The 26,689-nt window shown below is 39.6% G+C and overlaps 1 protein-coding gene across 1 annotated transcript; it reads left to right on the top strand.

Moving 5' to 3' along the window:
• Window positions 1-3,117: 3,117 nt before the first annotated feature.
• On the top strand, window positions 3,118-9,691 carry LOC139688029 (5'-deoxynucleotidase HDDC2). Its single transcript, XM_071585432.1, has 4 exons — window positions 3,118-3,222; window positions 3,294-3,418; window positions 7,768-7,936; window positions 8,033-9,691. Exons 1-4 carry the CDS (start codon window positions 3,172-3,174, stop codon window positions 8,276-8,278), a joined length of 591 nt encoding a protein of 196 aa, XP_071441533.1. The 5' UTR covers window positions 3,118-3,171; the 3' UTR covers window positions 8,279-9,691.
• The last annotated feature ends 16,998 nt before the right edge of the window (window positions 9,692-26,689 follow it).

Genomic DNA, 26,689 nt, shown 5'->3' with positions numbered 1-26,689 from the left:
CAGCAGCCGCCATCCCTCCCAAATCAAATGTACACTCCCATTCCATTCGTGGCCTCTGAATCTGTTATTATCCTAATTTCCTCGATACATTTCTCAAGTCCCTCAATGACCTCCACCACTCCATCCTCAAATATTAATAACCAGCATCTCTCCTCCATAAAAATTCCGCAAACACTCCTGCATGCCCAAACCTTCATTCATCAAAGATCCTCACATTACTACCCATTTCTGTAGGGTAAATTTTCTTAATTCCATTCTAAAAGACTTCCATCCCATTCTGAAAAATCATCAGACCATAGCCAACATTTTCCCAACATGCCCAACCAACCTTTCCGAACCCACTCAACCCCGCCCATGCCTACCTCTTAATCATCCCACCACCAAAATTCACATCTGCACACAATCGGACCAGATGTCGTCCCTGCCTAATCCTCAACACTCCTGCAACACTCATCCACTCAGCAAGCCCCTCTCACTCCTCCCGTTGCACTTCAGACCACATTGACTATCTGCTACAATGTAACTTCTACCCTGCTTTCTGAATAGGACAATGTACCACACCACTTAAACTCCATATCAACAACCACAGCACATCCTGCAAACTTTCTTCTCAGTCTTAACCCCTCGGCACAGTTCTCAGTCCGTGATATGTTGCAGTCAGCAGGCCTCGGTCGCAGATCTCCATATGCCGTACGTCCCGCTCCACTCTCTCGGCTTTCAATTTTATCCTGTGGCGCTATCAAATTTTTTTTATATCTATGGTTGCCCTTGGCCTCTTAGATAATGAGTCTTCCTAATCTTTCTGTTTCAGCCGCATGAAGAGGCATTCAATAAGGAAGATAAATCTATCAAGTCCATCCTTATGAGATAAGTGAGTACACTTTGCATTTACACTTTGCCCTCACCTTCTGTTTGTCTTCATTGCTTGATATGATCTCCCTATCTAATTTTTCCGGAACATTTCGTGCATCATTCTTTCTTTTTGTTTCAGTATAACAGTTGCAAGGGCATAAGGCCTCACCGCCATCTATAGTCCGTCGTTAGATTTCTTCCTGGAGAAGTAAAAGAGCCTTGTATACAACCTCCGTCATGGAATCCAAGAGGGATAAGCTTCTTTTGAGTGAAGAAAATACAGAGAATTTTGATGAACATTTAGACCGAGAAAGAGAAGTGAGCATTGGATCTGATATGGAGGTTCAAGTGAAGAAGTTTGTTTGAGAGGCACTTTGGTGAAAAGACACGAGCGACCTGGAAGAAGTCCAGGCCTCAAAGAAGATGTCAGGTGTGCTCTGCATGAGGTAAAAGGAGGGATACAGTGCAATGCAGGCCTATATTTAGAGGATTGTTTCAAATTATATCATACAAAACTGAACTTTTAAAAAGGAGGTTCGAAACTTAAAGGCGAATAAAGAAATGAAAATATGAAATATTACATAAGTAAAATTTTTACTAAATAGAATAAGCAATTCAACATAATGTAAATTCTTTTTAATTTTAGATTAAATATTCTAAAAGATATAAATTATTTTCAACAATACTGCAATTGGGAGATATTTAAAAAAAAATTAAATACCGTGGGTGAGGCCCAAGCATTTAAATTCCTATACTGGCTTGAAGGATTAAAATATGCCACCCTCCATAGTGTTCCATTCGATAAAGGTCACAAAACTTTTATATCGGCGCCCACCCACTGACTTTCTGATCAAACTTGAAACACTTGAGCAGGCGAGACTGCAGTTTCTTGAAGCTTGCCAGAGGAAATAAATTATAATAAAAAATGAAGAAAAGTTAAGAAGAAATATTCAAGCAGAAAAGCATAATATAAAGGAAAAGATCATGACTTGAGTGAATATAAAGATGGAACTGTTTACAGAGATGAATCAGTATCGAAAAGCAGACAGAATAAGAGGAAGAAAAAACGCTATATAGCATGTATGATATCATATTGCTGGACATACAAAGGGAAGGAGTAATGAACAGATGTCACTGAATTTACATGACACAATGTAAGAGAGCTAATGGGTACCTGGCTGTGGGTGGTTTTCAAAATGGTGTCCAATTTCTCATTCACTAACTCAGAACTTCAAGAAGCTAAACAAATACAGATTTTCAATCTCATAAGCAAGAATGAATGACTATCCGCTCATGCAAAAAGTGCACCCGTTTTAAACAGAAGCCCTAGAATCAAATAACCAAAGTGCACACAGAGTAAGTACCTAACTAAATACAAATGCGATTAAGTTGAGATATTGAAATTAAACATAATATAACTGCTTTTTAAACATTTACTGACCAACATTTCAGCCTAAGACCATTCTATACAACTAATCCAAGTTATAAATCCAAAAAACAGCGGAAACACGTGGGAGCACGCTGCACTCAACTTTTCATGAAAACATCTTGCTGGCTGGGGATAAATGCCAAGTTTCCAATAATTCATAGTGAAAAAACTGTCATCAGCAAACTTTTCATTAAATCAAAGTTTGGATGTGAAATTTGCTAGGGATCTTTCAAATAGTGGAATTTAAAAACAAATGCTTTACCAAATATATCAACATAAAGAGTAAAAACCATGACAAGTTCTAGTCAGTATTAAGTAACTTGCCTATGCGACTTTTTATTGGAATCGCAATATGATAACCTACAAGTATTTTTTGAAAACTATCAAATATATATATATATATATATATATATATATATATATATATATATATATATATATATATATATATATATATATATATAAATCTTCGAAATGGAACGCTCTTCGGCGACGCACAAATATATAAAAACACAGATGTAGATTTTTAGAATATAGAGACACAAATAAAGGACACTCACAATTTGTTATTTGACGTTTCGACAGCTCGGCTGTTGTCTTGAGAGTGGCGTTCTCGGGGAAGAGCGGAGAGGATGTGCGGGGAGAGGTGGGGGGATATATATATATATATATATATATATATATATATATATATATATATATATATATATATATAAGGTTTAGAAATAGTTTAACATACGATTCGGACATTATTCAATCGTCATCGCCCCGTTTATAGCCATGCGATTGGTTCTTGAAAAAGGCGCCTTTGAACAGATGAGTTACGATATGCATCGCTGGCTTACATTGGTTAGATTGAATGCTTTCCTTGAATACAACCCTTAAAGAAAATGGATTTGAATAAAAAAATAGAATTTCTTACTCTCATTGGGAAATTAAAGGTAAACTTTTTGATATATTGTTAACACACATAGTTAATCTTCTACTGTCGTCTAATTGTTTAATATTATAGCATATCAAACGAACCGGATGGGTTTTAAGAGGAGTGGAAAATCCAGAACCGATCGCAGGGCACATGTATAGAATGGGAATAATGACATTTCTTCTTGAGGAACAGCATAATTTGAACAAATTCAGGTCAGTGCGTATGTATTATTTTTTATTGTCCGTTGAATTCTCAAGTTCAAGTGTGATGCCCGAGAGAACAGTATTCCTTGACTAGAATTAGTATTTTTTACGTTCACAATTTCTTTATTTCTCCTGTATAGTTTCTCTTATCCTCAAACACCATGCCATACATCTCTGTGACACAAGTAACCTCACCAGCCCGGAGGGTCCAGAACTAAATTTTCCCCAGCTAGAAATCTGTTTCCTCAGAAACTTTTCTCAATAAGCACCCAAATTCCTAACTATTTCCGTAGTTTCATTGTGTTCCTTAATATTATGTCCAACTGTCGACGATTTGATAGAGCCATCCAGGCATTCCCTATAACATCATTTTCACAATATCCTTTATAAATATTTTACATACGTATTATTTTTACTTCCTTCCATTTTATTTTGTTTATCTCAATCCCTTAGTTCACATGCTGTGAGACCTGAATTGCCTTGCAAAACAAGTAATGCCTTTAGAAGTCTGATCACCTTTTTAACCGTTGTGTTCCTTGTAAATATTTGTATTCGATGTGTTTCATTTTAAAATGGCGATGGTTCGACTATTTAAGATTCCCCATTTCAAAAATAATTTGTAATTGGTCTCAGCTGACAATGGTAGATGTTTGTTAAATGTCAGTTCCATTCTCATACACAACGTATGTTGAGAATTGTTCAGACGTTTTATGCAAAAATAAACCCAGAGGTGAACTCCCACTGAACTTTTATGTTGCCTTCTGCAGATAGTGCTCATGAATCTTACATCTCCCCTTCCAAACCTTAATTCATTTTTCATCTGTAGCTTTTTCAAATCTTATTTCCAATGGAAAGCTACTAATAAAGAAAAAGAAGTATATTTTATTCTTCTTTTATGTCACATGTAAGGAAAGGCAAGGTATCAGTGCAAATACATGAACCGATGTGATAATTCTAAGGGAAACTCTCTTTGTTAAAACATTCATTCATAGAGTAATGCCAATTAATTTACCGTAAGATGTGTAATGTTTTACCAAAGAAAGAAGGACCACTTTTTTTCAATGTCCAGAGGCATTCTGTTGATAAATCTGGTTTCCTTGATTTAGGGTCCCAGCAGTCAGTCTTTCATTCCCACAATTTCATGTGAAAATTGCAACTTTTAGTAAGTTATGCTGCTCCTTTGAATCGCTCTCTAGGCCAGCATTTTGGCATTTCATAAACATTACTGAAGCAAATATGGAAATACAAATATGCTTCCTCCCCCACCTCTCCTGGCCAACATTCTCCTCTCTGTCACAGTTTCCAACATTCTTTTGCCTAAGCAAATGCCTTGCGTCCACTTTTCTGCCCTCCTTACATTTCTCCCAGGAACCCTCTCTTTCCCCCCACCCAGCCTCATGTTTCCTCTTCCGTTTTTCTTTCCGTCATTCTCTGCACCCATGTCTCGGAAGCATTCATGCATTTTCTCTTGCCTCGACCACCTAGCTTCCTCACCATACAGAAATATGCTTCATATCAAACTTGTCACTAATATTTCTTTATGTCCTTACTCAATGTCCCCGTCATCAACTCCCTCATTTTAAAAACATTCTTAATGTCCCTAATGTTTTCGCATCTTGGTCCATAACTCTTGGCAAAAAATCACCCGCTCACCCCAATTCACGCCCTCCAATTTCAACACATCGCTTAGACATCCTCTTTCTCAAAATCCTCATGGCCTTCATTTTGCCTGAATTGAATCTCATCTCATAACTATGAATACTTGAAAAATGAATTAATGCTTGATGGAAGAAAAATCTATTCCGGGGATTAAGAGATGAGAGCACAGATGACCTGACGTCGGCATTGACCTTGTGATGGGCCCTAGAGGACCAGTTTCAAGATCCATCTAGCACACTAGAGCACTTGAGCAGAAATAGCAGAAACAGGGAGAAGCACTCAGGCAGAAAATTTACCACCGCCTGGATTTGTAACCGAGATTTTGCGGCAGAAAACAAGTATTTTATTGCCACCGGGGCCATCTACTTTTTTTCCATTATGCCATGTAATTGTGTGAAAGATTTATGTGCGTGCCTTGTTAACTCAATGACTTTCTTTTACTAATAGCAAATAACACTAACAATTCTCCTTCTTTGACCTTTGCACTGTGCGCAAATTCCCTGAATGGTACGTCTATAATTAGAGTAAAATCCTGATGTGGCGAGGGCAGTGTGTAAAGTAGATCAGAGAAAGCAAGGCCTGCACATATAAATGCATGCATAAAAATGGAAATGATAGGGTTGGATTCGACATTTCCAAGTGGAGAGCAGCAGCATTTTCCGCAATGCCAGCCTGTCCATTCATAATTCCTGGGTGGGTGTGTGTGTGCTTCTAATGGATTGTTTGTTTTCCACATGACTTTGTCAGGCCTTGACTCATAAATGGATCCAGGTTAAAATTCTGGGTATCACTTTATCCTATTCCATATTTGATTGATTTTGTCTGCAGCATAATCAAGGTGAAAGCCAAACCATTCATTCATTCATACAATATATTTTTTGTTATATATTCATTAATTCTACAGAATTCACTCTTGAGCAACTCAATATCTAATAAACAAACAAATGGTGTACATCCTGATTGAATTCTATATTCCTCTCGATTAATAATCTCATTACTGCAATGGCATCATGCGTACCTCTCCCCTTCCTAAACCCAAACTGATCGTCCCCTAAGTTGTCATTTGCCCTACTCTCTATCCTTTTGTTTATGATCCTGAGAACAACTTAAGCTGCGTGGGATATCAAAATTATTGTTCAGTAGTCCTCTCATGATGTAGCCTTTATATTTTTAAGAATAGGGACAAACACTGATCTCGCAAAGTCTTCCAGCCGCATTCCTTCCTCATAAATGCTGAGAATGAATCCTTCCAGGCTCTTCCTCCCACATTCTCCTAAACCTTTAAGTAGTTCCACAGGAATGTTCTCTATCCCCACGGCGTAATTTGATTTCATTTCCCATAATGCCCGCACTATCTCACCGTTGAGTAAGCCTGGACCTATGCTATCTTCGTCTATGTTATATTCTCTTTCTATGTCCAACTTGGCTGGTCTAAGTTCTTTACCATATAGTTCTTCTGTTTTTTCCTCCCGTCTATCTTGAATCTTCCCTTGCTCAATTAATAATTTTCCTGAATATTTTTATATTTTGCATGGATTTCCCCTTCTTATTTCCTGATAATGCCTTCACTTAATTGCACCTATTGAGAGTCCTTTGTAAATTTGCCATACCCTGCTGAGTCTTCCACCACACTTCTCTCGTCCTATTAGTTTCCTACCTCAGTTTATTGTTGCAATATCACTATTCATCTTGCGAAAATAATGCCAATTCATTGAAATATATCATAAATCTTATAAGAGACCTGCCGTGCTCGTGATTTCACTGTGAAAGTCAAGAATCAGCTAATTAAGCAGAATGGTGGTCACAACTCACACTGCATCTGTAATATTCTTTGGAAGGTAGTCAAAGAAAATCAAACTTAGATATTTAAGAGAACTTGGAGAATAAGCAATAAAAGGAATGTCTAATTTTTTCAAATTGCTGTGTTTGTAGAATTAATTGAATTTAGCCGAGCATTATTTTTATTTTTATTATTGTGGCACTAATTATTTGCATTCAACATTTATCACATTGTTCATGAAGACTGCATAATATGTTATAATCAATGTCTTTGTTAGCAGCCTTATAATTTGATAATTTTGTTTTTACAATATTGATAGGCACATTAATTTTAACATGGATTTTATAATTCTCACAAAATGTCACCCCGTGGTATTAACGATGTGTCGTGGGAGTGGCTCCACTTTTGGTGGGAGGAGGTTTGGGTGAGCGCGTCCCTGCCGAATTTGGGAAAGTTAAATTCACATCAGTTATATCAAGGACTCTATATATGAGTGAAGATTGTTTTTTTAAGGATTGCGAAGCCTCATTGCTTCTAGTTTCTACTATATTCAAATGCTCAAAATATAATTGAAACTCGCATTCTTCAGTCTCATTGGTCATTGCAGGTGAGCAGATGGCGAAATTCTTCCTAGTTTGGGTGTTAGTTGATACAATTCATGGAAATATCAAGTAATGGGTGGAATCTGAGCTATTGAAACATTACAAGCCTGACTTTGACAGCCACAACTGCGTTTAATGAAAGTTTTTCTTAAAAATCGCAATGATGACCATTTTACATTCTGTGGATCTCAAAATTTTTCATAAACATCTAATGCTGGATGCCTTGGGTAGTATTCTAGCGTCCAAGAGTCAAACTATCATAGGACATGTGAATGAGTTTCATTTCGTTAACATCTCTCTCGAATGTTTTTTTTAAGATGCATGAAGCTTGCTTTGGTTCATGACATGGCGGAGTGTATTGTAGGAGACATAACCCCTTGTTGTGGAGTGGATCCAGCTGAAAAGCATAGACAAGAGGAGGAGGCTATGGACAAGTTGGCAGCTTTAGTTGGTGTCAGTGGAAAGGAATTAGTGGAGCTGTTCAAGGTACATTTGTTGTCCTTTGCTTTATTAGCTTAGTCTTGATGTAATTGACAATGAACTGATTATAAGAGAGTATTAATCTCCATTTATTTTACTCAGGAATATGAAGATCAGTCTTCGGCCGAGGCAAAATTTGTTAAAGATCTTGATCGTTTTGATATGATATTGCAAGCCTTTGAATATGAAAAAGAAAATAAAAAACCACATAGTCTTCAAGAATTTTTTGATTCTGTGGATGGCAAGTTATCTCACCCAATGATTGTTGCTCTCTCGGAGGAAATGAAAAAGCAAAGAACAGAATTTGAAGCTGCCAGAGAAGAGACATCTGCCAGAGACAGTGCCTAGATCAGTGGAAATTATTCCTTTATCATTGTGTATTGTTAGGCTATTTTATTTATTTTTGGTGCTTAACAAATTCCCAGTCCTGTGGAAATTGACATTCCTGCACTTATGGCCCTTGTCCTGTTTCGTGTTGCATTTCGTCTTCCTGTGTGAAGTTATCCCTTTTATTGCCAAGAATTGAGTCTAATGTAATTTGGATCAGGGATGAAGTAAGCTTCGTCTTAAAAGTTAAAAACAGGGAATTGTGTTATGTGATTGAGAAAAGTATTGAATGCATATTGAAAATACATCCAGACCTTATGAGATGGTGAACATGAGTACATGTTATCCAAAAGGTTAGCATGGAACGTCATAGATAGATGCTATCAATATTAACCAGAGTAATCAACCTGATTTTTTTTTTAATTGGTAGGTGATGGTAGAGCTCACCTGAAACTGTCTGTTGACACCTAAGGTGGACGCATTGAGGCTAGAGGGACCAATTAAATACAATAGCCAATGTAGGGCATTTGGTTTTTCGTTAAGTTCTGGTTCGAGAAAACCACCCTGCTGGGACTCTATGGTGGTGTTGTCCAAATCCATTACCTGAGGTTTGCATCCAGGTCTTCCCCATCTCCGTCCCTCCTTAACAAGGGTACGAGCTGTTGGGACAATTTTCCATACGCCATCAAAGGATAAGTGTGAAAGATATTCCTTTGCGATAAAATTCCCTTAGTGGTGCTTTGTCAGAAAATAACCTACCATGTTGGCATGGAAGTGGAAGTAATCTACTGCCAACACATTTTATCAATGCCAAATTTTGTAAAACGTTAAGCTAGGAAACTTATAGTCTTAGCTGGAATTGTATATGATCCAAGAAATTATATATAGATTAAATTTTGAACTACCCCTTTAAAGTATTCTATTTCATTTTTACTTGAAGTTTCATCCCTTGAATCACATGTTATATGACGATGATTATTGTATTTGGTGAACAGATTTTCAACAATGATACCATGATACTTAAGTAGAGCAAAGTATGTACCTCTAGATGTGCTCTGTTTGATTGAATTCAAAATGAAGGACCTGTCTGAAACATCCATCTAAGGTATTCCTTTACGTTATAAACATGCTAGTTAGCTCTTCTTTAAGTAATAAAGTTTGTGTGAAAAAATACTAACTCTACTTTTTCAGTGAGTGGATTCTTTTGACCTCAATGCCTGTCACAATACTGAAATTAGATATGTAGTTCTAATGTTACCCATTACAGTTTATCCCAAAATGCAATGCATGAAATAAACTGTACAAAGGAATGTGTACTAACTTGCTGCTTTGATAATTACTAAATGGATCAATGCTGAATGTGTTATTGCCCAGGACTCATCAGTATGTAATTTTACACCGTGAAACCATCCAAGGTATAATAAATCCTAAGTTGAGCTGAGATTGTCAGAAAACGGCTGTCAGTTAATTACAGCATGTCTCTGTTCTTATTACGTCAACAACGCTGCAAACAACCACTATAAATGGCCACCTCTCTTAACAACCAGTTTTATATCAGAACTAGATTCTGCTGCTTGAATTTCCCTATATTCAGCGACCGAAAATGGTCATATACCAGAGTTTCTAGTCCTACTTTGAATCAGCGTGTCCTGTGATGGAGAATCTTCAGCAAATATAATGGTACACATAAAAGTAGTTTCCTGAAAATATGTACTTCAACATGTCCTTCTTAGAAGATAAAACAATATTTAACAGTATTGATCTTAAAACCTAGGGGTGAACTTTTAATGGCTAAATAACTGGAAATTTAGAATAAAATATAAGTACACAAGAATGTATTCACTACTTTTTGTATAACTAAAAGTAAGTCAAAAGATAATTCACTGCTTAAGCATTGACAAAAAAGGCTGTGAAAATTGTTCACTAATACATACTTGTAAAATAGGAGTTAAATACTTGCTGTCTGGCTCGCACAATACCAGGACCCTTTGTCACGGGTAGCACTGAACCAAAGGGGGGGGGGGGGAAGAAACATAATAAGCATAGGGCAGGTGAATGATGGTATATTATTCGTAGAAGTAACAGCTGAACCTACAAATTGTACGTGGGAGGAAACATTTGATCATGGTGGGGGATTGGAATGCCATCTTGGGCAAAGGGAGAGATGGCAGTGGCAGGGCAATAGTTTAGTAAAAAGGAATGACTGTAGGATGGATGCTCTGCAGGAGAGTGAGTTTAATTAAGACAAATATTTGAAAGTATAGACATGAGCAATAGATGCATGATGTGCATGGAAAATACACATGGAGATGGCAGTTATACTATTTTACAGTTGGACACAGAGAATAGTAGTTTTCCACTAGATGATCGAAAAGTGCTACTATTTGTCCACGATTAAGTTCAAATTCCACATCACACCTGCAGCTATGCAATTTGTTAACAGTGTAGTCAACTTGCATAGTTTTCCAGAAGTAGATTCAAGTCATAGTGGGGTACTAAGGTCAGATTCAAGAAGATAAAACAGGGAGACAGATAAGGAAATGCAATGCAGAAGCATTTATCATAAAGAAATGGAAGGAGAACCACAGCCAGTGGACAATTCAATGAATAAGGATAGGGGGAAGGGTAAAGTAGAAGGAACGTGATCGTCTCAAAAAATTGTCATCAAAAGTTGCTATCAAAGTAGATGAACAGTAAATAGGAACATGTCAAGAAAAGCATGGATTGCAGATAAATGATTAAGAATGCAGATGAGAAAGGGATTAAGTAGAATATGAAGGAGTACCAGGAGGCTGTAGAGAAAACCAAAAGTGAGGGGAAGGAGCTGAGGAACTATTGAGGGAAAATGGGAATATATCGAAAGCCGCAAAGAAAACACAGGACAAGGGAACCTAGATTGCGGATGAGATGATTAGAAAGATAGATGACAAAAGGAAAAGGAGGAACTTAAATACTGAATTTGGCAAAATGAAGTACAAAGAGTTAAACAATAAGTTGAGGCAGGCTATAAATAAAGCAAAAGAAGCATGGTGGAAGATGCAGTGCGAGGATATGGAAAGCTTCCAGAGGAAGGGTTAAATTGGTGCGCTCTACAGCAAAGTTAAATCTTTATCAGGAAGTAAGATAGGGAGATCCATGCTAACAGTTAGAGATAAGGCGGGTAAGATAATAGTTGATAAAGGAAAGATCCAAGAGAGATGGAAGGAATACATAGAAGAACTTTGTGGTAAGAACTTAGTCCAACAAGGTTAGACATGGAAAGAGAACAAAACGTAGAGTATGATAACTTAGGTCCAAGCATACTCATTGATGAGACAGAATGGGCATTAAGGGAGATGAAATCAGGTAAGGCCCTGGGGGTAGACAACATTTCTTCCAAATTCCTTGAAGTTTAGTAAAATGTGGGAGGTAGAGTCTTTATGGACTAATTTGTGGCATTTATCAGAAAGGAATCTGGCCGAAAGACTTTGTGAAATCAATATTAGTTCCTGTAACCAAAAGGAAAATTCAGGGGTGAGGTCACTTGCATGGCCTTCCTCCAGCATGCAAGTGATTTAACCCCTGAAATCCTACACCTTGTCAAAAAAGGGTGCAAAATGGAAATATTGGAATAGCTGGAGAAAATGGAGTAGTGGGAAAAGGGCATATCCTTATTGACATTTTTTTTCAAAGATATTTCTCACCGATGACAACCTCACTCTCATTTGATGTTGTGGTGGCTATCATACTGGCTTCCCACCCAGAGGGCTCAGGTTCAAATCCCAGCAGTGTTGATTATTCTTCAGTGGTATCTCGATCCCTACTTGAGGTGCTTTGTGGAGGGCACATTGAGTGAGTACGCTGTCCGTCGGATGGGATGTTATGCTGCGGACCCCTTGGTGCCTTTCGCAACGAGTAGACTAATGCCGGGTTTCTCTCCACCCTTCATCCTTTCCTGTCCATCCCCTACGGCAAAAATGACCTCAGCTGTTGGTCGCCTCCCCTAAATATTACTACTAGGAGAACCCATACACATTGCCTCTTAATTTGGTCTTTTAATTTAGAGTAAACTTTCCATCTACAGAGCCCATTTTGCACATTTCCCATTTCATTAGAATAAATATTGAAGACAAGAAAATAATCATATAAGAATTTACCAAACAAACTGGAGAAAAAAATTTAATGCACGGATATGGATAACTGACATTTAAGATACAATTCACAATAATTTCAAGTGCGCAAAGGAAACATTAAATTTATATCAAAACTGTGAAAATACTTTAGTCTTCCATGATTACTTGGCTTCTTAAAAAATAATTATTTTTCCTTTTTCCCTGATACATTACCTTCCTTTCTTCTGTTACATGCACATTCAAAAAGGGCAAAAATGAACATTCAAAACACATGAATTCCACATATATAATGCATTATGAATTACTACATACTGAAATAATACTTAACTCAAACTATCATCAAAATAACACCAGAGGAAGGCCATTCATCCATTGTGGCAATAGAACTCAAACAGTGAAATTAGGACCTGATGGTGGGTATCAGAGAGTGTAACAAATTATCCTAAGGTATACAGGATACTAAGGGAAATGCCGCATTCAAACATAAATTAAAAAGATACCTACCATTTAATATGTTCCACTCTGTTGATAAATATCTCAACAGTATTCCTGATTATTCAGTCAATATTTTTAGTTCATAGCAATGCTCTTAATCCAGTTGATATCAATGCTCAATGGCTGTAATGGATCTTTATGTGTATGTTACATTTACTGCGTGTGTGCATGCTGCATTTAATGTAATTACTACCACCATATTTCGTATCCCAATTTGAAGTAACTGAACTTGGCCCACGCCTATCTACCGACCGTTAGAGCTCTGGATTTTTCAGTCATACCACCGTAAATATTTTTGCACGAAGTAACTAAGTAAATCCCCTAAACCATTGCAGTAATCTCTCTAGAACGGACATATTATACTCAGTGATACTCCCTGTAATCACTTGCAATTGTAAGACCGGGATGAGTTATGTAGTATATGATATGCGGCCCTAGAAAAACATCTACACTGAAGTTAGCCATGGCTGTAGGTTGTCTTTTATAGTGTAAACTAAGAGGTCGTAACGAAAACGTTTCCGACAATATCTGCTCACTTAACAACATCTCCTAAACTAGAAGATTTTTTTTCTAAAATATGGCAAAAACACTAACCCCTCTTTCCTCTATATTCATCCTTTCGCTTACCCCATGCTCATGGCCTAATTTAGGACCCAGGGCCCACCATCGTCACCAGTGTCGTCCTTTCACACAAAAAAACAAAGTACTTCACAATAACTCCTGAACTGAAACATATTTTTTTCAAAAATTTGGGGTAAACATTAAACTCACTATAGTCTACCTGCTGCCTTTCGCTTACCCCATGCTCATGGCCTAGTTTAGTAACCAGGGCCCAATAGCGTCACCACGATCGTCCTCTCAAACGAAAAAACCCAAAGTACTTCACAATATCTCCTAAACCAGAACATTTTTTTTCTAAAATTTACGATATACACTAAGCACAACATATACTTTCGGCAGTCTTTCGCTTACCCCATGCTCATTGCCTGGTTTAGTAGCCAGGGCCCACCAAAAGTGACTACGACATGACACTAACTTGGCCCATGGAAATAGGTTTTTTTCAAGTTTGTTCTTTTATGTACTCAATATTCTCTCTAATACGACCGTTTTTTTCTTCCACCGGTTCACATAGTAGACCAATGTTTTTATGAAAAACACACCATTTCAGCAATATGTTTCTTAATTTATTACTTACATGTTTTTTTTTCATTTTTGCACCATTTCCCGGTCACGGATTCCTCATTTTCACACTCCCCCCTGATTCTTCACGTCTCTCCATTTTCTTTCTCTGATGTCTTGAGCTGCGAAGATGGGATTTGATGAAAAGTTTTTAGAAGGTATGTATGGATAACTTTTTTTTGTATTATTAGTAGTATTCATTAATACATCACGGTTTTAGTATATCTGCAAGTTATTCCACATCACCCGAAGAGGTTACTCGCTAGATGCGTTTCCCTTTGTGCTTGGAGAAGAAACGAGCGAAAAAGAGATCCCCGGGAGGCATATGAGAAGCCGCTCGCCCTTTCCCTTAATTAATAAGGGAGCATCTCCCGAAACCTACGGTAAAATAGAGGAATTTTTTCAACATTTGTTTTTAGTTTTTTACCCTTATGAAATCCTTTAATATTTCATTAGCATGAAATTGTCTTGTTGTAAATAAGCATATTTAATCTTTCCATTCCAAGTCATTCCGTCCCCCGCTTCTTCAGATAGACGGAATGGACCGCAGATCCTAGATCATTATTGCCGCCTCCCTTTTCCTATTTTTCATTGTTCCTACGCTATCTATTCTGAGGCTTTCCGTCTCCCGCTTCTTCAGATAGACGGAAAGCACCTCCGTGCTTGTGATAGTAGGTTAACGTATATACTGTTGGTTAACCTTTGTATTGGAGGAAATTCAACAAAATATGATCGCCTGTCAACTTATAATGTGCGTTCAAAGCTAAAACGATGTACAGCCAAGGGATAGCCACAAGGCCAATTAATCAGCTGTCTGCCATATCTAGTAATTGAATATCTAATTTTATTATCCATTTAGTGCACAGTACACACGACCAAGCCATATTTTCGTAATCGGAAGCGGTGGCAGTTTTATCTAAGCAAGAAAGATGATACCATCGGGAACACGCATCGCACGCGACCCACGTTGTACTTCCACGGATTTTACCCCGATCGCACAAAGGGCATATTTCGTTAACTTTACGGAGCGACTGTAATATATTTGTTTTAATTTTGTTTCGGTACTCGTCGGCATCAAACTTTTTTTCAGTTCCCATATTTTTCGCTATCTGATTTATGAAAAAACACGTGTGCACCCCACAGTTATAGCTATCTCTCTGTTTGCTGAATAGCACCCTTATTGCTCTCAGTTTGCTGGGACGTATTTTTTCCTTACTAAACGTATTCTGCTTCTTTAAGAAAGTCGTGAATAAATTGTAATGCTGGCATAATCCATATCCGTGCTGCCCAATGGATCGAAATAACTGAATAAAAACTCCCGGAAGTTTACGACGAATAGGCACCAGTGATTTTGAACTTTATTGAGCGGCATTAATATAATTTTCTCTTTGAACTTAAGCTTGGCGACTAAACCCTCGGACGTGAAGTTCCCTCGTAGGGCATAACTGGAATTTTCGCAAGGGATATAAATAATGTCCCTTGCACTGGCAGCGGTACCGGACCACAGACCTGAGGAAACAGCTGAGAGCTCAAAATGTCGAAGTCCAAAATGCTCTAAAGGAAGTCCGGGAGTCTGGGAATCACACCTGGAGGAGGAACTCCTCAATGAAAACGGGGAAGAAAGGGTTGATGGCGTATGGAAACTGTGCAGGAAACTGCGCGGCTCTCAGCACACCGACCCTCTCATCATAAGCGGAAATCAAGTAGCGGCCTCCCCGGCGGAGAAGGCAGAGATGCTAGTGAGGTACCTCGAAGGCGTCTTCACTCCGAACCCAGGGAACTACTTCCGCGGCGATTGAGGCGGAAATCCACGACACAGGGGAAGCCAATGATGAGATTCCTGGGCCTGTCATCGAGAAAGAAGACGTCACAGCGGTTATGCGTCACCTTCACCCAAGGAAAGCGCCCGGATTTCTAATGCCGTCATCCGGGAACTTCCGAAGGCGGCAGTGGCGTACCTGGCCAGCATATTCAACGGCTGCATCAGAATTTCCTTCTTCCCGTCCACCTGGAGGAGAGCAAGAATCGTCTGTCTTCCAAAGTCGCATAAGACTGAGTATGGTCCCGGAGACTTCCGGCCCATCTTCCTTCTGGACGGCTTTGGAAAGATATTCGAAAGAATACTGCAGGGGCCGATCTGCGACTTCATACGGGCAGAAGAAATTCTCCCGGAGGAGCAGTTCGGCTTCCGCGAACGGCACTCAACAATCCATTAGCTAGCGAGGACTACAGACTTCATCACGGACACCTTCAATAGGAGAATGGCGGTAGCCGGTGCCTTCTTTGACATAAAGAAGGCATTCAACCGCGCCTGTCTCCTAGCCCTTCTGTTGAAGATGCAGCGACTCCGCTTCCCGGCATGGATCTGGCGCCTAATCAGATCCTACCTGCAGGACAGGACATTCGTCACCAGCTGGCTCAGGACGGACTCTGGGGTTCGACGGATACACGCCGGCGTGCCTCAGGGCTCAGTTCTTGGGCCTATGCTGTTTAATATCTACACTCATGACATCCCTAGGGATCATGGGCGTCACGGAATCCTGTCACTATATGCAGACGACGCGGCGCTACTCTACCGCTCTTGGCAGAAGAACCTTGCTGCCGAGCGACTTCAGGAGGCCATCGATGATCTCATTAAATGGTATCGTCGATGGCGGATTGAAGTCAATGCCGAGAAGACGAAAGCCATCGTCTTCCAAACCGGCCGAGGAGCACCACCAAACGAGCGAATGTCGGTGGATGGAGTCGTCCTTCCGAGGGAGTCTGAAGTCCTTTATCTTGGTGTGATGATGGATCGAAAGCTCACCTGGAAATCCCAGTGCGATCGTGCCCGCGCCAAGGGCTTTGCGGCGTTGAGTCGACTTCGGCCGATTCTTCACCCGCGAGTCCTAAGCGCGGACACTAAGAGAAGACTGTACCGGCGTGCGTGCTCCCAGCAATTACGTACGCATCACCGGTATGGTCTGGAGTGCCAAAGACGAGTCTTGCTCGAGTCCAGGTAGTGCAGACTGCTGCACTTCGGTGTATATTGGGGCGAGGTCGCTACGAACCCGCCTCAAGCATGCACCGCGACGGGAATTCGGAACCGCTAGACGTTCTACTTCCGAAGGCAGCGCAGGATTTCTTCAGAAAAGCAGCGGAGTCGGACTTTGCTGTTATCCGAAGAATCTCCGAGGCACAGGTCTGGCCGTGGGATCGTCACAAACGACCCATCGCTAGCCTGGACACCCCTGCATCACTTCCGCCAGGGAAGAAGCCAAGGAAGTGCTAAGAAGACTTCCCTGAAGTAATAAAGTCGCCAAGAGACAGCGCAGAAGAACACAAAACGTCTTCGAAGTCCCAAGGACTGGTAAGACAAATGGGACGCCTCCACAAAGAGGTAGTCACATAGGGCGAAGCAGGCCCCCATTCCCTTCCCGATTCCCATTCCTTACCGATTCCTCATCCGATACCCTGTCTCTGGGCCCGTCGGTCGAGACACCAGAGATGGCCTTGACCCGTTCGCTCTTCCCTACTCCCCGGTGCCTGAGCCCCATTGCTTAAAGGTTTAAGTAGAAGACGCATAAGCCGAATACGACTATCTCATTCTGTGCCACGCTCCCACCAATGATGTCGCGGCCGCCAACCACGCGACACCTGACAACGGTTGAAGGAGTCACTGAGCTCTGCGTAACCATCTCTTGGATTTCACACACAGCTGCATCCACCGCCTCGCCTCGCCTCTCGCATTTCAAAACAATGGAGAAATTTTTAAAAATATTTTCCAAGACGCTCATGGAATTTGACGTAACCATCAAGCCAATTACAGCTGCCAAGAATTTCCTGATTTTTTTTTGGGTAAGCCTTAGCAAGATGTCGCGCCACCAAATGCATAAAATGAGCGCAGCAGATGAATACGGGAACTTCATTTTGGCATCCGTCTTACCAGTCAACATATCATAACAGTCATACCAATACTGGGAGAGGGTGCAACGTGACCAAACCAAAATTACGTGGGGTTGGCAGTCGGCACCATGAAAGGAAATGCGCAAACAGACGACACCGGTTTTCCCGGGAAAGCATATTTCGTCGGCCTTAAACGACGAGATTAGGAATCTTTCCCTTCGCTCTCGCCTGAGGAGTTTTATGGAGGGGGTGTGTGCCAAGGAGGACCTTTGGAGGCATTGGGAACCTTTGGGGATTCCTTTGTTTCCTTCTCGCGGCCGTACGTGCTTAAAAGGGTACATGGGGTTGGAAGATGGGGTTATTATACATTTAGTAATAATATTATTTTAATAGCACATAATTAATATCATTATTAATCATACATCATTATTCTAATAATACATTATTGACTAATAGTTCATCTAGTTGTCAAAATACTATAGTATTAGAGCAGCTAGGCTCGGAATCACTCGCGGAGCGAAGGTGAAATAAAAGATTAAACCTTTCGCAGGAATTGAAACGACGTCTCTTCAAGGAATGATGTTGAAAATGTTGTATTATCCAAATCGCACCACGGTAGGAGATATCATGCAAATAAAATTACAGAGATTAAGTGTAGAACAGGTAAATTTAATATGACATTTTTTCCACGAACGATAGGGGATCATAATGACATTGTTCCACCGCGGTAAGGGTAAAAATATCCGGGTCAACATTAGCCTGGTGTGCTTTCACCCCCTGCCAAGCACCCTGGCGGTGGCTTGCTGGGTACATATTAATAAATAAAAAATTTATTATCTGAAATGTACGCATTGAATGGAGGTAACCTTTCCTGATTCTCGGCGTACAAAGGGCGGTCACAGATGCTGTTGCATCTGATGCAGTTGAATTCACTTCAGCTTATCCTCCGGGGAAATGTTATGGGACCTCTTTTATTCCTTCTCAACTTTAACGACATTGGCTCCTTGGTTAATAGTAAGATACGTTTATTTGCCGGCGATGCAGTGGTTTACCGTGATATCCGCGATCCTGAGGACACAACAGCATTTTCAGATTACCATAATGCTATACAATGCTGGTGCGACCCTTGGCAATTAAAATTAAACTTCAAAATATGCGTCATGATACATTTTTAGAAAAATGTCAATTCCCACCCGAACGCCTACGGCATTGGAAACACCGACATGGAATGAGTAAATTGAATTAAATGCAAAGGCGTTACCCTGACTCACGACCTCTCGTGGGTGAAGCACATACGGGAAATTTGTGGATAAGCTAACAAAAAGTTAGGATTTATCAGAAGAGTACTGGGTAAATGTGATGAAAAGGTGAAAGAGAAATGTCATCTTTCGCTGGTTAGGCCTCGTTTAGAATATGCTGCTAGTACATGGAATCTACATCTACTTAATACCCCGCAAGCCGCCGCAAGGGCGTGTAGCGGGGGGTGTTAGGACACCATCCGTAATTTAGAAAAGAAAAAAAAATCGCATGCAAAAACCACAAAATCATACATCCATAAAAAATGGCATACATACTAAAGTGACTTTGGTTTCTTACTATTTTGATTTCTGATTGTTCGGGGAAAGAATGAGTATTTGTACCTATCTGTCCTGGAATCTATCTCCCTTATTTTATCTTTGTGGTCTGATCTACCTAAGTAGTGTGGGGCCATTATAATTCCTTCAGTGTCATAGTTAAACTCGTTTGTTCTGAACCTTTCTAAAAGTCTAAGCCTCGCTTGTTGTCTCCGCACTTCAAGTGGTTCCCAGCCTAAATCCCCTAAGAGACCTGTCACACTTGTGTTCTTATCATAACAATTTTTAACGAATCTAGCGGATTTTCTCTGGACTTTATCTAATTCTTTTTGCCAAAATTTTCTCCCACGGATCCCAAATACTTGCGGCATATTCCAAATGAGGTCTAACTAGAGCAAAATAACACCTCTCTTTAACTTTCTCATTACATTTCCCCGCCACCCGTTTTATGAAGCCAAGTTTCTTTAAAGCCGATCCGCATATTGTCCCGATAGGTGCTCTCCATGAAAGGCGTTAATGAATCATCAAAAAGGAATCCTCACGAAGTTGGATTGATTGCCAAAATAGATCGCGTTCATCGTTGAGGAGCTAGATTTGTAAAATGATAAGCTTAGTAGCGTATCCAAAATATTAGAGGAACCAGGCTGGGAATCACTCACATAGCGAAAATTAAATTACAGATTCAATCTCTTGCATAAATTGGAAGGATGTCTCTGTATCAGTGATGTTGAACATTTATTATCACCCCCATCATACTACGGTAGGAGGCATCGTGCCAATAAAGTTAGAATAAATAAGCGTAGAATAGATGGATTCAAGATGCTATTTTTTCACGACCGATAGGGGATCAGAATAACATTGTCGCGCCGCAGTAGGGGTCATATTTGGCTCAAAATTAGTCTGGTGTGTATTCACCCTCTGCCAAACACCCCAGCGGTGGCTTGTAGGGTCCTAAAATAACTGCGCGCTCTTTTCATCTCCCTTCATGCTTTCCAGCATTCTTAATGTCTTCCTTCCACTACAACCCTCATCCAGGATGCATGGGAGCCACTACTTCACCGTTGGTTGAATTACAGGTACTATGGTAGATCACGTAAAATCAGGGAAAAAGATTGTGGATAGGATGGATTTAAAGTGTATTTTTTTCCTTGGACCAATGAAGATAAAAATAGATATGATCGCAAGCGCGTAGAGAAATACCATTGGCTGTGCATTTATTTCCCTGACTACCTGAATGTTTTTGTATTTAATAGACCCATCTTCATTACTATTCTCCCGCATGATTTTATTAAACGTATCCTGTTATTGAATATTTATCCATGTAAGTTCCTTCTTTCGCGTGATGAACTTTGTTTCAGTGCACGATAAAACAAATCTTTGTGTTCAGGAATGTTCTTGTGCGGATGATGACGTCACACCCGCCACCGTACGTCCTCGCGGCGACTAGCGGGGAATTCTTTGCATGCGTACACTTGTGTTTAGATGAAAACGATGTTTTCATGAAATCGGAAGATTGATGTCATTAATATATTGAAGGAACAATGTTGGCATGACGACTGCTACTAAAGCTTTGCCTATTCCAATTAATTGAAGAATGGCACTGGAATCACCTCCGGGAAAACCGGTACGCGAAGGAAGAATTCGTCCCCGAGTACGCACCAACCTTGAACCCAAAGGCATGCTCCCCGCTGCGACGGGGTTCGCCTCGAGAGCGATGACTATTGTTGATGTCGGCAGTATTTCCCCTTTTACATGATTTTTGACGCAGTGGGACCTCTCCTATTTGGGTTTAACCAGGATTTACCCTTATCCGATGGTCACCCTTCACCTCCCAATTCGTTTTCGTCCGTCGTTCAGGCCAATAGGGATTGCCCACCCATGAATCCTCTTCACGAATAAAGAAACACGTTACGTTTTTTTGTCTAGGCGCGTTCGTCAACTTTCAAAGAGATGTGAACATTTTCCTTCAGTTACAACAATGATTTCCTTGGTAAGTGACCTGCACATTTCATCTTCTCACGTACTTTTTCCAATCGTAAAAATGTATCCCCGCTATACGAATTACATTATTTTGGGTAATCAAATTTTTCACTTTCTACATTTAAGGTACTTTCTATGTTGTTTCCTTCGTTTCAGAATGAGAGACCAAAAGTGTTCGGGGCGGAGATGTTGGGTGACTCCTTCTTTGTTAGGGTCGCCTCAAAGATTGGGTATAGGCTGCAAGATGGGGCGTTGGATTTTATGAGGATTACTCTTTCATACGGTAGTTTTGCTTATTTCTAATATCATTTACTTCGTGGTTTTATAGTTAATCCTGCCCGTATCGGAATGTGTGTTTCAGGACAGACAACCGAGGAGTTGAAGAGGAGGACCCAAATTGTTAACGCGATAAACGAAGAAGTCATTGTATTGATTGGTTGCAATGACTTCCCTAAGGTATAATGTTCACCCTTTTAAACTTGAGAGACGATAACATTAATTAATATGCCCACCATTGCTGAATGATTTCATTACAGGGGACTAAGTTTCACTCATTAAGGGGTAGCTACTGCTCCTTAGTGAGATCTTTATGGAACAGGGGATGCAGAATACATTGTTACCCGTGATACCAGCACCAAGGTTTTGGCATTGTTCCAAATATAGGGCGCTTCTGGAGGCATTAAACAAAGCAATTTTGAATTGGCGAAAAAGTAAGTTCCAAAATGTCCTTACATATTTCTTTTTCGAGGGTCGCGGTATTCCAAAGGGTTGAGCGTTTGACTACAGAGTAGAAGGCCCGAGTTCCATTCTCGGGCAAGTCTCTGGACACCAGCAGCTCCACCTAAGCTATGTGATTTTTCGGGTACCAGATCTTCCTGGGAAACTATAACCGGCACAGGGAAAGGAACTGGCCCCCCTAACCTGACGTGTCTATTTCACACGCCGTCGGACTTAGTAATGGGTGAACTCTACCATTACCTACCAAACCGACCTTCGGGCTGATTACTGAGTTTATGTCTTTTTTATTCCTTTTTCATACAGATAAAATATACTACCTTGATCAAAAATTTCCCGGAATTTATTCAAAAAATTAAAAATACAAGTTTATTCATCTAAATCTATATTGTCCCCTTCAAAGTAATCCCCATCGACTGCAACACACTTATGCCAGCGCTTGATCCAATCCTCGAAACATTTTTTATATTCGGTTTTCGGTATGTCCATCAGTGCTTCCTGCGATTTTTCCATTACTTCCTCTCGGCTGCTAAAACGCGTTCCCCGTAATGGTTTTTTAACTCGATTGAACAGAAAGAAGTCACAGGGAGCCAAATCAGGTGAATTCGGTGGCTGTTGGATGGTATTTGTTGCATTTTTCGTCAAAAAATTACGAATAATGATAGCACTGTGCGACGGTGCGTTATCATGGTGCAAAATCCACGAGTTTTCTGCCCACATTTCTGGTCTCTTTCGGCGAATTGCTTCACGCAAACGTCTCATAACGCCCAAATAATACTCTTTGTTTACTGTCTGGCCTTCTGGCAAAAATTCATGATGCACTACACCGTTGTAATCCATGAAAACCGTCAGCATTGCCTTCTTTTTTGACTGAAAACGACGTGGTTTTTTTGGTCTCGGCTCATTTGGTGAACGCCATTCACTTGCCTGATGTCTGGATTGCGTGTCGTACTCATAAACCCACGTCTCGTCTCCAGTAATGATCCTTTTGATGAATGTGGGATCGGATTCAGCCTCGCAAATCATGTCTTTTGCGACGTCAACACGGTCTCTTTTTTGCATGAAATTGAGGTCTTTTGGCACCAACTTTGCTGCTACACGACGGAAACCCAAATCATTAACCACAATGTCTTGGGCGGATCCATAGGCAATGTTCAAGTCCTCCGCTATTTCTCTGATGGTTAATTTGCGGTTATTGACCAACATTTCTTTTACTTTATCAATTTTTTCACCGACTTTCGATGTCGATGGTCTGCCACTGCGTTCATCATCTTCGATTGACTCACGACCACTTCTGAACCGCTCGTGCCACTGGTAAACGACCGTTTTTTTAGAGAATCGTTGCCGAAACACTTTTCCAACATTTCCAACGTCCGTGCGCCACTAAATCCGTTTTTTACGCAAAATTTAATACAAGTTCGTTGTTGCAAATTTAAATCCATTTCTGCAATTGTAAAAAATCGCCAACACACACAGAGATAGATGTACTCTTGGCTACGTAACTTTTGCAAATGTCAAGTTATGACACTAAGATTTAAAGGGAATATCAACAACAGATGTACCAATTTAACAAAAAAAACAGAACTCAAATCGGAACGATGGGAGCGCCACACGGTGGTTATTCCGGGAACTTTTTGATCAAGGTAGTATATCTTCTGCTACATTCATTATTAGGGGGATGAGGGTGATTGACGCGGCAAGCTTATTCGTCAATGCCAACGGAACGATAAAAACACAATATTTTGAGAGGTAATCGTTATTCTTAAAAATTCTTCCGTAAAATTTCAATAAGAAGTTCAACGCTTAAAATATTTCTTTCAGGTGGATAGGGCACCCGAACAGGAGGAGGTTAGACGAAATTCATTTGAACATCAAAGGAATGAATATATTGTAGAAAAAAATTAAACAGAAGTTAAACCCTTAAATCAAAGCGGGAGATGCTCCCTCTATAATTAAGAGAAAGAGCAAGCGGCTTCTCACATGCCTCCCGGGGATCTCTTTTTCGCTCGTTTCTTCTCCAAGCACAAAGAGAAACGCATCTAGCGAGTAACCTCTTCGGGTGATGTGGAATAACTTGCAGGTATACTAAAACCGTGATGTATTAATGAATATTACTAATAATATAAACAAAAGTTATCCATACATACCTTCTAAAAACTTTTCATCAAATCCCATCTTCGCAGCTCAAGACATCAGAGAAAGAAAATGGAGAGACGTGAAGAATCAGGGGGGAGTGTGAAAATGAGGAATCCGTGACCGGGAAATGGTGCAAAAATGAAAAAAAACATGTAAGTAATAAATTAAGAAACATATTGCTTAAATGGTGTGTTTTTCATAAAAACATTGGTCTACTATGTGAAACGGTGGAAGAAAAAAACGGTCGTATTACAGATAATATTGAATACATAAAAGAAAAAACTTGAAAAATAAACCTATTTCCATGGCCCAAGTTCAGTGTCGTGTAGTAGTCACTTTTGGTGGGCCTTGGTTACTAAACTAGGCCATGAACATGGGGTAAGCGAAAGACTGCTGAAAGTATATGTGATGCCTAGTAAGTATTGTAAAATTTAGGGAAAAAAATGTTCTGGTTTAGGAGATATTGTGAAGTACTTTGTGTTTTTTCGCGTGAGATGACGACCGAGGTGAGGTTATTTGGACCTGGTTACTAAACTAGGCCATGAGCATGGGATAAGCGAAAGACTGCCCAATGTGTACGTGTAGCCTAGTGTGTGTTGTAAAATTTAGAGAAAAATATGTTCTGGTTTAGGAAATATTAAAATAAATACCAATAATAATAAATGAAAAAGAAACACTTTGTTCCAATCCACCACTTTATTACAGGTACGACTAGTTTCGACGCTATGGCATCATCCTCAGGTACAAAGTTTAAAGTCACAATCCAAACTTTGTACCCGAGGAGGACGCCGTAGCGTCAAAACTAGTCGTACCTGTAATAAAGTGGTGGATTGGAACAAAGTGTTTCTTTTTCATTTATTAAAATGAACTTCCACAAAGTTGAGGCTGAAACTATTGAACTACTTACCAATAATAATATTAAACTAAATACCAATTAAACTGTTTTTCTTGCATCTAGTTTTAAATTATTTACATTCAGCCATTGAGCGACTGAATTCACCATAGCATGCATATCTATTTCTAATTGAGATGATTTCATATGACCTGCTATTAGACTTATATCATCTGCATAGACACCATGTTATTATTCTCTAGAGAGATTATGGCTTTTTCAATGTCATTCATATACACCAGGAAAAGTAAAGGACCTATTACGGAACCTTGTGGAACACCATATTTAATAGCTTTCATTGTTGATTCGTAGGTAGAACCTTTTTTTCCAACAATTTCTACATACATACATACATACATAGTTTCCTATTTTCCAAAAAAGATGTATGCCAGAGATGAGCCACTCCCCTGATACCATTATGTCCTAGTTTAGTTAAAAGAATGCTAGCTTTTACAGAATCAAAGGCTTTTAATAGATCCATATTTACCCCTATAACATACTTTTTATCACTTAAAGCTTGGGCAGTTTTTGTTACATAATCACTGCATGCAGTTTCTACAGTTTTATTTTTTATCAGGAATTTTAATAGTCTTTCTTCCATCATGTTTAATCATTGCTCGAAACTCATTTTTATAGATAAATTAAAGTTGTTAACTGCAATCAATACCACCAATGAAACTATATGACGGGTACAGCTGAGACTTTAACGGCACAGAGCTCTTTGGGACACCACAGTTTACTTTACAAGCTGTAGATCGACAGCCATCAAGTTCAATCAATTGGTAGTAATCATCCAAATGGCTTCATTACGACATCATTTCAGTGCAACTCTCTCAACACCGTAATATTCTAGCTTCAATATTGAATGATTAACTCAGTAGAAAGCCTTACTAAGATCACATAGTGTCACAGAGACTGATTCCCTCTCTTCAAAAGCGTTAATGTCATAATTAACTATGGACTCTACAGCCATCACTGCTGATTTCCCAGATTGAAAGCCATACTGTGATTTGGAAAAGATTAATCAGCCATAAAAAAATCACATATTTGATCTTTCATTATAGCAGCAAAAATGTTACCAAAACAGGGACCATGGAAATGGGGTGACAGTTAGTTAAAACATCTTTATCGCCTTTCTAATGGACAGGTACTGTTTTTGAATATTTTACAGCTGTTGGGAAATCTCCAGTCTCAAAAAAGGTAGGGTAAGAAAGCTAATGGTTCTACAATAGCCACAGCTATGTCCTGGATTAAAGAAGTAGATAGACCATACATGGCCTTACTGTTGGATTTGAGGAAAATGTTTATAGTCGATATATTATCAAATGAGATAACAATTCCATTTAAAATTTAAATTATTAGGAAGGCAAGGAAGAAAATTTTACAGCATATTGCCAATATTGGCAGCAACAACTTTTTCAGAGAACATTTTATCTTAACAGCT

The sequence above is a fragment of the Hetaerina americana genome, unplaced genomic scaffold, assembly GCF_022747635.1.
Source record: "Hetaerina americana unplaced genomic scaffold, ioHetAmer1.1.p SCAF_2, whole genome shotgun sequence".
Lineage (NCBI taxonomy): Eukaryota > Metazoa > Arthropoda > Insecta > Odonata > Calopterygidae > Hetaerina > Hetaerina americana.
Note: the sequence above shows the minus strand (reverse complement) of the source record. Positions and strands in the feature narration are given on the sequence as shown.

What these genes read in the sequence shown, in the direction of transcription:
- LOC139688029 (XM_071585432.1), top strand. Translation starts at nt 3,172, where the DNA reads ATGGATTTGAATAAAAAAATAGAATTTCTTACTCTCATTGGGAAATTA. An exon ending in CTCTCATTGGGAAATTAAAG is followed by an intron (nt 3,223 to 3,293) that starts GTAAACTTTTTG and finishes TTAATATTATAG; the next exon opens with CATATCAAACGAACCGGATG. An exon ending in CATAATTTGAACAAATTCAG is followed by an intron (nt 3,419 to 7,767) that starts GTCAGTGCGTAT and finishes GTTTTTTTTAAG; the next exon opens with ATGCATGAAGCTTGCTTTGG.